General features: G+C 41.9%; 1 protein-coding gene across 3 annotated transcripts in view; it reads left to right on the forward strand.

Moving 5' to 3' along the window:
• The first annotated feature begins 1,373 nt into the window (after positions 1-1,373).
• VPS13A (vacuolar protein sorting 13 homolog A) overlaps positions 1,374-14,419 on the forward strand; it is a 220,370-nt gene continuing 207,324 nt past the window's right edge. For all 3 annotated transcript variants that reach the window (XM_008142061.3, XM_008142063.3, XM_008142064.3), the window contains exon 1: positions 1,374-1,624. In XM_008142061.3, coding sequence (XP_008140283.2) covers positions 1,525-1,624 — 100 coding nt within the window. In that variant the 5' untranslated portion in view covers positions 1,374-1,524. The remainder of the gene's footprint in view (positions 1,625-14,419) is intronic.

The raw sequence follows: 14,419 nt of genomic DNA on the forward strand, positions 1-14,419 counted from the left end.
AGAGGAAGGTGCTTGAAAATCCCTTATTATACATCTCTCTCTCTCTCTCTCTCTCTCTCTCTCTCTCTCTCTAATATTTTACTGGGGACCACGGAGTAATTGATATTTTAATGTGTTCTGATAAGGTATCACATACAGATACTTTTCCTTTTTGAATATTTTACCAAGCACCATGCACAGGGACAAAAAAGCAAAGCAAAGCATCATGTAGAATCTCTTAGCTCTCAGGCTCACATCATGCTCTGGGGCAGCCCCTACTAGGCCCCAAGGTAGCAGAGCCTTTAAAAAGTTATTTCAAAATAACTAGAGATTCATAGAAAGTTGCAAAAAAAAATGTTGAGGGAGGTCCCATGTACCTTTAATCCAGTTTCCCCCAACGATAACACCTTGCATAACTATAGTGCAGTATCAAAACCAGGAAATAAAGACATGGGTATCATCCGTGGAGCTTATTCAGATTTCACCAATTTTATAGGCACTCATTTGTGTGTGTGTGTGTGTGTGTGTGTGTGTGTGTGTGTAGTGTTATGCAATTTTATGTAACCATTACCACAATCAAGATACGGAAATGTTCCATAAACACAAGGCTCCTCCCTGCTATCCATCTCTGCATCGATTCTCCATCAAGGTTGGGACCTTGCTCACAAACTTCACTTAGCTCTAATTCTTGGCTGAGTTCTTTAACTCTGAATCTGAAGGCACTCTCTATGGGATGAAAGGCGGCTCTGCATTTTTTTAACAAAAAAAAGAGTGCCATCTCAGATGCAGGGACAGGGGCGCAGACTTGCAAACGCGAGTTTATTCACGATTTGCAGCCGGGTAAGTTCAGTGAGCTGCGGCACGTCCTCGCCTTGCGCTGGGAGATTGGAGGAAGGCAGTTACAGGCCTGCAGACATTTAGGCTGGTGGGACACAGGAAGCCAGCAAAGCCAGGAGCCCCTGCCTCGGAACCTGTAACAACGGCAGGGGCGTTGCCCAGAACAACCATCAAGATACCTAACAGCGAACGTGCTGGAATCCATCCCGCCTTACTTTTTAAGTGCAGGACCTCCAGGTCCAAGTGCTTGGGGGGCGGAGGGGGAAGGGGTTTCGTCTCCGAGATAGGGGGTGGGCCTTTCCCTGCAGGGCGAACCGCCCCGCCCCCGCCCACCAAGACCGCCTCCCTAGACACTAGTTTCCAGGTGGGGGCGGGGCCGGGAAAACTCCGCCCCGTTGCCAGGCGATGGGGGAGGAGACGGAAGAGGAGCTCGGAGGAGAGGCGGCGGCGCAGCCGCGCTGGCTCCCCGTCCCGCCCGCACCTCGCTCCGCCCCCGCCCTCCCTCCGCGCTGCGCACGCGTCGCCGAGCGGCCGCCTCCGCCCCTGCCCGCCTGGAGGCGGGGCTGCGCGTCCCGCACGGGCTACTCTCGGGTCGGAGCTGCCCGGGAGCGGGTGAACCGAGCGGCCTCGAGGAAGGGGTGCGGGAGGACCCTCGCCAGAAGCAGGCGCGCTGGGGGGCGGCCTCCGTGTCCACCGCGGCGGAGGAAGATGGTGTTCGAGTCGGTGGTCGTGGATGTGTTGAACCGGTTCTTGGGGGACTACGTGGTGAACCTGGACACGTCCCAGCTCACTCTGGGCATCTGGGGAGGTAACGAGACGGTCGCCCGAGTCCCTCCGCCCTGCCTCCCTCCTGGCCTCTCCATGCGCGAGCGGGGCCCTGCCTTTTTGGGTCCTCGGGGGCCCCCTCGGCTTGCCCGGCGTCGCCACCTGCCACCGCCCTCCGGGGTCAAATTACGTCAAGCCGGGCGACCGTTCCAGGCCTTCGCCCACGAGTTGTTTATTTTTGGGGGGCAGCAGGGGAAGGGGTCGTGGGTGCTGGGTGGAAAGGCCCTCTTTTTTCCGAGCCGTGTGGCCGAGGGTCCCGTAGTTGGGACTCTGTGGGTCTGGAAGTTCAGATTCCTCCTCTCGTGGCCCGGCTGCAGCGGAGCTGGGTGAGGGGAGGCAGCCGGGCGCACCTGTGCGCGGTCCCATCCCTGTCATTCCCCCCCTTGGGCCGCGACGGAGGGCCCGCGAGTGTCGCACGCCGCCTCGCACGTGAAGGCAACACGCTGTGACCAAAGACGCCCTCTTCCTTCCTGCCCCAGCCTCTGGGTGTTGCCTGGCCGGGGTGTGTGCGTGCTCGGGCCACTCAACCCGGGTTGCTCGGCTGGATTCGGCTGATAAGAAAAAGCGAAACTCCTGTGCGTAATCACTCAAAGGGGGGGTGGTTGTGTGTTTTCAATTCACAATCGGACCCAGGAATGTCGTACTAGTGGGTTCGTGAGGCTTTGGGGGTTGTGGAGAGAATGACGGACTTTTTAAAGAAACGAGGTGCAGCTGTGCAACCTCTCAGCTCTGCAAAAGATGAACCTGCGCTTAACGTTGTTGCTGAGATCGTGAAGGATGAAGCTGTACTTCGCATCTGTCTACTCTAGAGCTCTACCTTATTGAAAGCCTCATTTTTAGTGCTTTCGTTTTTGTAATATGCCCTTAGAAATCAAGATTCCTTTTCTTTATGAAACGAATCTCCCAGACCAAGGTTAGGGTTATTATTATTTGTGTGTGTGTGTTTGTGAATAGTGTGTGTGTGTGTGTATTTAATAAATTAACGATTCTTGAATATGCACACACTTTCAGACTTCTTCTAAAATACTTTTTAATCTTGATTTTTTTCCCCCCTTTATGACATAGTGTAATCATAAAGAAGACCTCTTGTTACTAATCTTGGTACCTCGTACCATAATAGACTACAAGAACGAGGGACGAAGTGCTAGGTCAGCATCACTGATTAGCAACAGAAACTTGCATATAGTTTCATCTGTGCTGCTTCTCATTTGCAAAGTTAAAATAATAAAACGTGTCTCCACCTACCTCAGAAGGAAGCCATAAGAACATTTTGTGGTGTACTTTGATTTATAGTGGAAGTCTGATTCTACATACAAGGTGGAGGTTTGTGTGGAGTGTGATTTGACGTGGGATTTGATTATTTAAAATTTACATACATTACAATTCACTCTTGTGATGTTCAGTACTGTGTGTCTTGACAAATGCAAAGACGTGTATACACCATCTGTCATGATAGGGAAGAGTTCCAACAAGACTCCCAAATTCCCTCTGCTGCCCTTTTGCAATCCATTGCACCCAGCCCCCACCCCTCCTCTGGGAACCACTGTTCTGTCTCTATCCCTACAGTTTTGTTTTTTTCTAGAGTGCCATGTAAATGGAATTACCTGATGTGGCTTTTGGGGTCTGGCATCTTTTAGTTTCTCTCCTTTCACTTAACTTCTTATGTAAAATGAATTTGAGAATCACCCATGTGTTGCATGCCATCAGCATTTCATTCTTACACTATTTAGTAGTATTTTCATTGTATGATTGTACTATAAATGTTTATCTCTTCATGGGTTGAAGGACATTTCAATTTTTGGTAATTATGAAGAGCTGCCATAAATATTCATGTACTGGTTTTCCTGTGATCATAAATTTTTATTTCATTGGATAAATACCTAAAAGTGGGATTTCAAGGTCATATGGTAAGTGTATAGTTTATGAGAAGCAATGAAACTGCTTTTCAGAGTAGCTTTACATTTTGCAGTCTCCCCAGCATTGTACAAGTGCTTAATTGTTCTGTACCCTTTCTAGCACTTAGTAGTGTCACTTAAAAAAAATTTTTTTTTTTTTGCCATTCTAATAGGTACATAGTGATAAAGTGTTATGGTTTTAATGGTTTTAATTTTTATTTCCTTAGTAATTGAAGTTGTTGAACTTCTTGTTCTTTGCTGTTTCTATATTCTGTTGAAGTGTCTGTTCGTCTTTTGCTTATTTAAATTTTTTTCTATTTCTATTGATATTAATTCACATTTTAAATTCACCCTTTTAACATGCAAAGTGTTTTTTAGTATAGTCATAACATTGTGCAACTATCAACAATGTCTAATTCTAGAACATTTAAAAAATTATTTATTATTGAAAGTATTACACGTCTCCTTTTCCCCCAGTTGATCTCTCCATACCTGCTCCCCCCCAGCACATGTCCCCACCACCCTACTGTCTGTCGTTTGGTTACGCTTATATGTATGTGAGTCTTGGTTGATCTCTTTTTTTTTTTTTTTAATCTTCACCCGAGGATACCTTTCCATTGACCTTTAGAGAGTGGAAGAGAGAGGGTAAGCCAGAGAGAAACATCGATGTGAGAGAGACACATTGATTGGTTGCCTCCCGCAGGAGCCCTGACCAGGGCCCAGGCCAGGGATGAGCCTGCAACCGAGATACGCGCCTCTGACTGGAATCGAATCCGGGACCCTTTGGTCTGCAGGTCAACGCTCCATCCATTGAGCCAAAGCAGCCAGGGCTGGTTGATCTCTTAACCCCTGTCTTCCCTCTGAGGCTCCATGGTCTGTTCATGCTTCTATGTCTCTGGATCTATTTTAGTTGATCAGTTTATGTTGTTCATTATATTCCACAAATGAGTAAGATCATGTGATATTTATCTTTCTCCGACTGGCTCATTTTGCCTAGTATAATGCTCTCCAGGTCCATCCATGCTGTTGCACATGGTAAGAATTCCTTCTTCTTCTTCATTTTTTTTTTAACAGCAGCGTAGTATTCCATTGTGTAGATATACCACAGTTTTTTAATCCACTCATCTGCTGATGGGCACTTAGGCTGTTTCCAAATCTTAGCTATTGTAAATTATGCTGCTATGAACATAGGGGTGCATATATCCTTTCTGATTGGTGTTTCTGATTTCTTGGGATATACTCCTAGAAGTGGGATTACTGGCTTGAATGGTAGTTCCACTTTTAATTTTTTGAGGAAACTCCATTCTGTTTTCCACAGTGGCTGCATCAGTCTGCATTCCCACCAGCAGTGCATAAGGGTTCTTTTTTCTCCACATCCTTGCCAGCACTTGTCATTTGTTGATTTGTTGATGATAGCCATTCTGACAGGTGTGAGATGGTATCGCATTATTGTTTTGATTTGCATCTCTTGGATGATTAGTGACTTTGAGCATGTTTTCATATATCTCTTGGCCTTTTGTACGTCCACTTTTGAAAAGTGTCTATTTAAGTCCTTTGCCCATTTTTTGATTGGATTGTTTATCTTTCTTTTGTTAAGTTATACGAGTTCCCTGTAAATTTTGGAGATTAGGCCTTATCAGATATAACATTGGCAAATATGTTCTCCCATGCAATGGGCTTTCTTGTTGTTTTATTGATGGTTTCTTTTGCTGTGCAGATGATTTTTATTTTTATGTAGTCCCATTTGTTTATTTTCTCCTTAGTTACCATTGTCCTAGGAGCTGCTGTATGGGTAAAGATATTGCAACGACATATGTCTGATATTTTGCTCCCTATGGATTCTTCTAAGATTTTTATGGTTTCTCATCTTACGTTTAAGTCCTTTATCCATTTTGAGTTTATTTTTGTGTATGTTGTAAGTTGGTGGTCTAGTTTCATTAGAAAGATCATACACCATGACCAAGTGGGATTTATTCTGGGGATGCAAGGCTGGTACAATATTCGCAAATCAATAAATGTGACACATCACATAAACAAATTGAGAGACAGAAATCACAATCATATCAATTGATGCAGAAAAAGCATTTGACAAAATCCAACACCCATTCCTGATAAAAACTCACCAAAGTGGGACTAGAGGGATCATACCTCAACATAATAAAAGCCTTACATGACAGACCTACAGCTAACATCATACTCAACGGGCAAAAACTAAAACCATTTCCCTTAAGAACAGGAACAAGACAGGGATGCCCACTTTCACCACTTTTGTTTGACTTAATACTGGAAGTGCTAGCCATAGTGATCAGACAAGAAGAAGAAATAAAAGGCATCCAAATTGGAAAAGAAGAATAAAACTCATTATTCACAGATGACATGATATTGTACATAGAAAACCCTAAAGACTTCATAAAAAAACTACTATACTTAATAAATGAATTCAGCAATGTAGCAGGATACAAAATTAACACCCAGAAATCTTTGGCTTTTTTATATACCAATAATGAACTCAGAGAAAGAGAAACTAAAAACAAAACAAAACAATTCTATTTACCATTGCAACAAAAAAATTAAGATACCTAGGTATAAATTTAACTAAAGAGGTAAAAGACCTGTACTTGGAAAAGTAAGGGCAGTGAAAAAAGAGAGAGAGGAAGACATAAATAAATGGAAGAATATATCATGTTCATGGATTGGTAGAATCAATATCATTAAAATGTCCATACTATGAAAGCAATCTATAGATTCAATGTAATCCACATTAAAATACCAATGACATACTTCACAGATATAGACAAACTCTCCAAAAATTCATATGGAGTAAAAAAAGACCCCGAATAGCTGCAGCAATCCTGAGAAAGAAGAACAAAGTTGGAAGGATCACAATACCAGATATCAAGCTATATTACAAAGCCACTGTTCTCAAAACTGCCTGGTACTGGCACAAGAACAGACATATAGACCAATGGAACAGAACAGAGAATCCAGAAATTGACACAAGCCATTATGCTCAATTAATATTTGACAAAGGAGGCAAGATCATACATTGGAGTCAAGACAGTCTCTTCAGTGAATAGTGTTGGGAAAATTGGACAGATACATACAAAACAAAATAATTCTAGAACATTTTCAACACGCACAAGATAAACCTCATACCCATTAATAGTCACTATAAATTCTTAATCTTCCTCCACTCCACCTCTGGCAACCACTAATCTACTTTGTTTCCATGGATTTGCCAGTTCTGAATATTTCATTTAAATGGATTCACACAATATACAAGGCCTTTCATTCCTGTTTTTTTTTTTTCACTTAACATATTTTTGAGGTTCATCCATGTTGTAGCATGTGTCAGTATTCATTACTTTTTATGACTTAAGAATATTCCATTTTATGAATACATCACATTTGTTTATCCTTTATTCAGTTGATGGACATTTAAGTTATTCCTACTTTTTGGCTTTTATGGGTAATGCTGCTATGAATATAATAATAAAAGTGTAATATGCTAATTAGATCGGACAGGCGAACAACCTTCTGGATGTCATTCTGGATGTCCCGGACAAAGCCGCTGCAGTGGTGGCTGAGGCAGAGGCGGCTAGGGACAATCAGGCAGGCAGGCGAGCAGTTAGGGGTGATCAGGCAGGCAGGCGAGCAGTTAGGGGTGATCAGGCAGGCAGGCAAAGGCGGTTAGAGGCGATCAGGCAGGCAGGCAAGTGGTTAGGGGTGATCAGGCAGGCAGGCAGGCGAGCAGTTAGGGGTGATCAGGCAGGCAGGTGAGTGGTTAGGGGTGATCAGGCAGGCAGAGTGGTTAGGGGTGATTAGGCAGGCAGGCAGGTGAGCAGTTAGGAGCCAGCCGTACCAGATTGAGAGAGGGATGTCCGGCTGCCAGTTTAGGCCCGATCGCGCAGGGGCAGTCAGCTATCCCCCGAGTGGTCCCAGATTGCGAGAGGGTGCAGGCTGGGCTGAGGGACCTCCCCCTCCCAACACGAATTTCATGCACCAGTCCTATAGTTCATATATAAGTATTTTGTGGGCATATGTTTTAAATTCTCTTGGGTATATACCTAGAAGTGGAATTGTAGTCATATTACTTTTTAAGGAACTGCCAAACTCTTTTCCAAAGTGTTTGTTTTCTTTTTTTGGGGAAGGGTACCAAATTACTTTATTTGAAGGAATGATATAAATGAAAGACATGAGTGGATGTTGTGGTACCAGTTATGGAAAAGGTAAAGGCAACTCCAACATGCACATATTGCTTTGATTACCAGGGAAGTCAACGCCTTGGCTATGGGAAGTCAGCCTAAGGCTTAGCTCTCATCACTTTCCCAAGGTGTGCTTGTCAAAGAGATATTCTGCCACGTCAGATTTAGAGGCCTCCCTGTGTAAGTTGGTTATGTGGTCACACAATTCTTTGATGGATTTCACCTGCTCATTCTGTAGTGAGTCTCAATGAAGTCACACAAATGAGGGTCATTGTTGTCAGTGGCCAGTTGGTGCAAGTACAGTAGTGACTGATTCACTTTCTTTCCAAGTGTAACGCACACTCCATTGCAATTCAGCCCATCCTCCCAGGCATCACGCACGGTTTGGTTTCTTGATATCCTGAAGGAAGATTCAGCCACCTTGTTGGTTCTGCAGCTTCATCAGTTTCTCAGCATGTTCCCTCTCATGAGATTGGTGAAGAAAACATTTGGCAAAATTCTTCAAAGCCACATCATCCTGGTCAAAGTAGCAAGACATGGACAGGTAGACATAGGAAGCGTAGAGGTACAGGTTGATCCGGTGGTTGATGGCGGCCTCCGAGTTCTGGTGGTAGTTCTGGCTCACCTGGGAGGTGGACTTGGTCGTTGTCATGGTAGGCAACTAAGTAATGCCAGAGGTCTTGTCCAGTATCTGGAAGGGTTTAGGAATCTGGAGAAGGGCTGCGTGTAAATTATTAAAGAGTACAGAGATGAAACATAAATTTGGAAGGCATTTTGGGGAGCCAGAGGAGCTTGGCTGTAGGAACCAAGTTCTCCTGTCTCTCTGGACCCCTTGCTTTTTATTAACACAAATTGTCCTAAAGAAAGGTAGATATACATATCAAAGGCAAGGTTTAGTATACAGAATCCATTGTCAGATTGGAGGAATTGCCTACAGCTGTTCAGGTGTTAGGCAGCAGGAGGCAATAACATGTAGATTGAAATGCCCTCAGCTGTCTGGCAGCAAGCAATCATTTATGCATACTTTTCAGGTTTTGGGAAATGGCCTTAGCCATTTCCAATAGGTAATAATATGTATTTTTCAGCCCTTGCTGAAGGCTCAAGGTCCACCAACCTTTTGCTGAACTTCTTGCATTTATGACCTGCTGGAATTAGCTTCCGGCAGTTAAGGAGAGGTGGCTGTGCAGCGCTGGAGTGGTGGTGGGCACCTTGGGATGTCCAAGGGCACTGAGAGGAGATGGCAGAAGCTGGATCTGGGCAGCAGGCTGGGATGGTTGAGCCCTGGGTTCTGTCTAAGCACTGTTGAAGCAGGAAACCATGGCCACTCTGCAAAGACTGTCCAAAGTGTTTGTTTTCTTATTGTCTGGTATTGAGAGTTCTTTAGATATTATGAATACAAGCTCTTTTCCAGATATGTGATTTGAAAATAAGTTCTCCCACTCTTTTTCCAGGTTTGTCTCTGCAAAGCAAAAGTGTTAAATTTTGATCAAGTCTAGTTCATTAAAAATTTTTGAGTCATTCTTTTGATGTTGTATCTATGAGATCTTTGCCTAACCTGAAGTCACAAAGATTTTCTCCTACATTTTCTTTTAGAACTTTATAATTTTATATTTTACATTTAGAATTCTGATCTATTTTTGTATAAGATATGGTATAGATTAAAGGTTGAGATTCATTTGTTTGCATGTGGTTGCAAATATCCAATTGTTCTAGTATCTTTTACTGAAAAGAATATCCTTTGTCTATTCAATATCTTTGTACTTTTGTAAGTATCAGTAGACTTTATATTGTGTGGGTTTATTTTTGGATTGTAATTGTTTCAGTGATTGGTGTGTCTGTCTTTTTACCAATACCACACTTGTCTTGATAACTAGCTTAGTAGTAGTCTTGAAATCAGGTAGTGTGATTCCTCGACCTTGGGTACTTTTAAGATTTTAAAATAACATGTCAGTGTTTTCTGTATAGAAGCTTTTAATAAAAGCTGGAAATTAAAAAGAAATTGAAAATTTATAAAGTAATATTTTATAAACTTAGAGGATTTTAAAGAACATTCTTTGAAAATTTCGATAATAGGAACTAGATGCTGCATAGGAAAAATGTTAATGTTATTGACTTAATATTTTAGGATCTAATGTCAGAAAGACCTATTAGTTATAAATATATGCTTTGGTAGAATTCTATGTAGTAATTCAGCTAATTTCACTGTTAGTATAATAATAGTATAAATTAGTACTCAGGAGTTATATGGATGATTCCAAACTTAATAATGGGTAGGTAGTACTTTGAAAATTTGTTTCTGAGATTTTTCTTTGGAAATTAGAATCCATTTTTTCCTTAGAAACGTTGTTACGTATGAGTGAAGAGTTTCCAAAAACCTATTTAATTACAATGTAGCTGAACAGTGCTACTCTACTGGATCCTATAGAGTAAGTATATCAAATGCTGGAGTCATCTAAGTAGTTTTTGGGGGAGGGAAAGAGAAATTGAGCTCTATCTCAACTTTAGGCAATTTTGATGTTGATAAAGTACTTTTTCTATACTACTATTTACAAATCTCCACTCTTCTTATATCAACTTTTTAGGGAGGTGGCAGTGCTTCATAGACTCATCTGAGATTCATCGTCCAACTTTCCAAAAACAATTTTAGCATTTCACATTTCTTTCAAGAGCTAGGCTGCAACAAAATCAGTCATAGGTGCTTCTTATAAATGCAGATTTTTGAATACTTTGCAGAGATTATATATAACTCACTTCTGTGGTATAGGACAGCAAAATATTTTCTTCCTTTCGTTTTGTTTAACAAATAACATAGGCACTACTAGGTGCCTTTTAAAAGTACTTTAGGGAAAAGTATTAGAAATTCAGAGGCAGAAGCAGTAGTAAGGGTGGCTTGTGTGATAGAATTATCATTTGTAACATGGAGTACCTATACTTTATAGCCTCCTCTTATTACAGTAGTTTCCCTGTGTCCACAAGGTATATATTCCAAGATCCCCAGTGGGTGCCAGAAACCACAGATTGTACCGATCTTATATATACTCTGTGTTTTTTTTTTTTTTTTTTTTCCTGTACATGCATACCTTTTCACTTAAAGGAAGATCTTCACTGCTTCTTTTTGGCAAAACAAGTGTCACTACTCTTGCACTTTGGGGCTGATATTAAGTAAAATACTGCAATCCTGACAGTCAATTTGATAACCTAGCTGGCTACCAAGAGACAATAATGGGCCAGGAGCATACACAGCATGGATACACTGAGAAAAGGGATGGTACCAAGAGAGTTGGAGCAAGATGGTATGAGATCTCATGATGCTACTCAGGACAGTGCACAATTTATAACTTATGAATTGCTTATTTCTGGAATTTTCCACTGATTATTTTCAGATCGTGGTTGAACACTGGTAACTGGGACCCCAGTTAAATGAAATTCAGGAAAGCGAAACCTAGGATAAAGGGGGATTCCTTCTCCCTCTTTCTCTTGTTTTTTTCTAAAATTAAAATACGTGGACAAATTTGCAATTTTTTTGTTATTATGCCTGACATTTATGTAACATTAGAAGCTCAGATTTGTTTTTAACTAATTTGCATAGTCTGTTTTTGAAACGTTAATCTTTTTGTGTTATTTTTATAATAGTCTTTTCCTCCCCAATTGATATATTTTACCTCAATTTAAAGACACAAAAAAGGAGGCTCAGAAACGTTAAGCAACCAAATTACACAGATAGTAAGTAGCAAAGCTGGAATTTGAGCGCAGATTAATCTGACTTCAATGCCCAAGATTTTTTTTTAAATTTATCTTTATTGTTGGAAGTATTACAGATGCCCCCCTTTTTTTCCTCATTGACCCCTCTCCTCTCTACTCCCATTCCCTTCCCAGGCCTTCACCCCACTATTGTCTGTGTCCATGGGTTATGCATATATGCATATAAATTCTTTAGTAGATCTCTTCCCTCCCTCGCCCCCCTTCCTCAGGAACCTCAGTCTGTTGCATGCTTCCATGTCTCTGAATCTATTGTGTTTGTCAATTTATTTTGTTCATAAGTTTTCACATATAAGTGAAATCATGTGATACTTGTCTTTCTCTAACTGACTAGTTTCATTAGCATAATATTCTCCAGGCCCTTTCATGCTGTCTCAAAAGGTAAGAGAACCTTTTTTACAGCAGCATAATATTCCATTTTGGAAATGTACCACAGTTTGTTTGTTTTTTACCCATTTCATCTACTGATGGGCACTTGGGCTGTTTCCAAATCTTAGCTATTGTAATAACGCTGCTTTGAACATATGTGTGCATATATTATTTCTGATTGGTGTTTTGGGTTTCTTAGGATATATTCTTAGAAGTGGGGTCACTGGGTCAAATAATAGTTCCATTTTTTAAATTTATTTTTTATTTTTTAAAAATTAATTTCTTTATTGATTAAGGTATCACATATTTGTCCTCATCCCCCATTCCCATCCCACACCCCTCCCCACGCATACCCCCACCCTCCTGTTGTCCTTAACCACTAGTTAGGCTCATATGCATGCACACAAGTCCTTTGGTTGATCTCTCCCCTTTACCCCCACCTTCCCCTACCCTCCCTCTGAGGCCCGACAGTCTGATCCATGCCTCCTTGTTTCTGGGTCTGTTCTTGTTCATCAGTCTATGTTGTTCATTATTTCCCCTAGATGAGTGAGATCATGTGCTATTAGAAATACACTTATATGAACCGAAAATGAGACAGGCAATAATGGTTATGCTGAGAGGCAAATGAATCAGTCTGTAGTGAGTTTCTTTCTGGGCCAACAGTTCTTTTGAGACCCAATTTCAATGTCAAACAGTTCCTTATGTGTACATGTCAGCAATGACATTTCAGTTCTGGATGGTGGACAAATGGTGGTAATGCAGGTCCGACTCTCTCTGGTTTGGTCCTGGGCAACCTGCAGTGACGCACAGCTGCTGACTGCTAGTATGGCAAGGCGACGTCAGCGTCTTCCATCTCTGGACTACTTCTCTTCTGTCTTCATGGCTGGAGTAGTCCTGTCGATTCCTCTCTGTTGCTGGAATCCACATGGTCTCGGAGTTGTTTTCTGAAAATATACAAACATATTCTCGACCAAAAGTTAATAAAGGAATCTTTTCTATAAATTTGACTTGGGATCCTATTTCATTTTTTGCCCAAATGATTTTCCTCTGGCTTGTTTTGACACCTTGTGTGTTTTTCATGGGTGTCTTGCTTTTAGCCTTACAATTAATTTTCTAAAGTATTAATTTTCTAGATGTAATTTACTTTCAGGATATTTTTCCTTACATGATATTCTTCTACTATCCCTCCTTTTTTGATTTAAGTATTAGGAGGCTTTTGAAAATTTTATAATGTAGTCTTGATGGCTTTTGTTTTATTTTTTATTTTTTTTATTTTTATTTTTTTTTAATTTCTTTATTGATTAAGGTGTCACATATTTGTCCCCATCCCCCCATTCCCATCCCACACCCCTCCCCACGGATGCCCCCACCCCCCTGTTGTCCTTAACCATTGGTTAGGCTCATATGCATGCACACAAGTCCTTTGGTTGATCTCTCCCCCCTACTCCCACCCTCCCCTACCCTCCCTCTGAGGCCCGACAGTCCGATCGATGCCTCCTTGTTTCTGGGTCTGTTCTTGTTCATCAGTCTATGTTGTTCATCATTTCCCCTAGATGAGTGAGATCTTGTGTTACTAGAAATATACTTATAAGAACCGAATGTGAGACGAGCAATAATAGTTATGCTGACAGACAAATGAATCAGTCTGTAGTGAGTTTCTTTCTGGACCAACAGTTCTTTTGAGACCCAATTTCAATGTCCACCAGTTCCTTATGTGTACATGTCAGCACTGACTTTTCAGTTCTGGATGGTGGACAAATGGTGGTAATGCAGGTCCGACTCCCTCTGGTTTGGTCTCGCCCGGACCCAGGGGCGCGGCCTTACCCGGACTCAGGGGCGCATGGCCTCACCCGGTCCCGGGGGCGCGTGGCTTCACCCGGATCCAGGAGCGCGCAGCCTCCCCTGGACCTAGGGGCGCGCGGCCTCACCCGGACCCGGGGGCGTGCAGGATGGCTTTTAAATTTTAATTTTTTGCACTATAATATTACTGTTTTAGGTTCATTACATGGTGCACAATTTTATCATGAGATGAACTACCATTAAAAATTTTAGTTAACAATAAAAATTAACCAATTAATTAACCATTAACCAATAAAAATTTTAGTTAACACTTTAGGAACACCTTTTTGTCCAGTACAATTTTTCTAGAATATTCGCTTATTTCAACTAGCCAATTTAAATTTGCCTGAAAACTTGACTACTATTTTACTGTCATATTTATTACTCTAACAACAATCTTATTTTACCATGTAAATATTAGTGGAAAGGATTATTTGCCTTCTTGAGTAGGTCCTGAGCATTCCTGGTGGTAGGCTGGATTTAGATATCATAAACCCACTTCCCCACACCATGGGTACAAGACAACTCAAACAATTCTTGTTGGAGTGAGTGGGCAGCTGCTGTCGGCCAAGTCTTTGTCTGTAACCCGGGTCCCGATTTGAGCTGGGCATGGGACGTTAAGCAGCCCTGGGGGCAGGAGACTTCCTTCAGAAGGGGTGAGTGTTCAGGCCCCTGCAAAGTTGGGGGGTGAGGGTCTGTGCCCCACCTCTG

The sequence above is a fragment of the Eptesicus fuscus genome, chromosome 15 (assembly GCF_027574615.1).
Source record: "Eptesicus fuscus isolate TK198812 chromosome 15, DD_ASM_mEF_20220401, whole genome shotgun sequence".
NCBI lineage: Eukaryota > Metazoa > Chordata > Mammalia > Chiroptera > Vespertilionidae > Eptesicus > Eptesicus fuscus.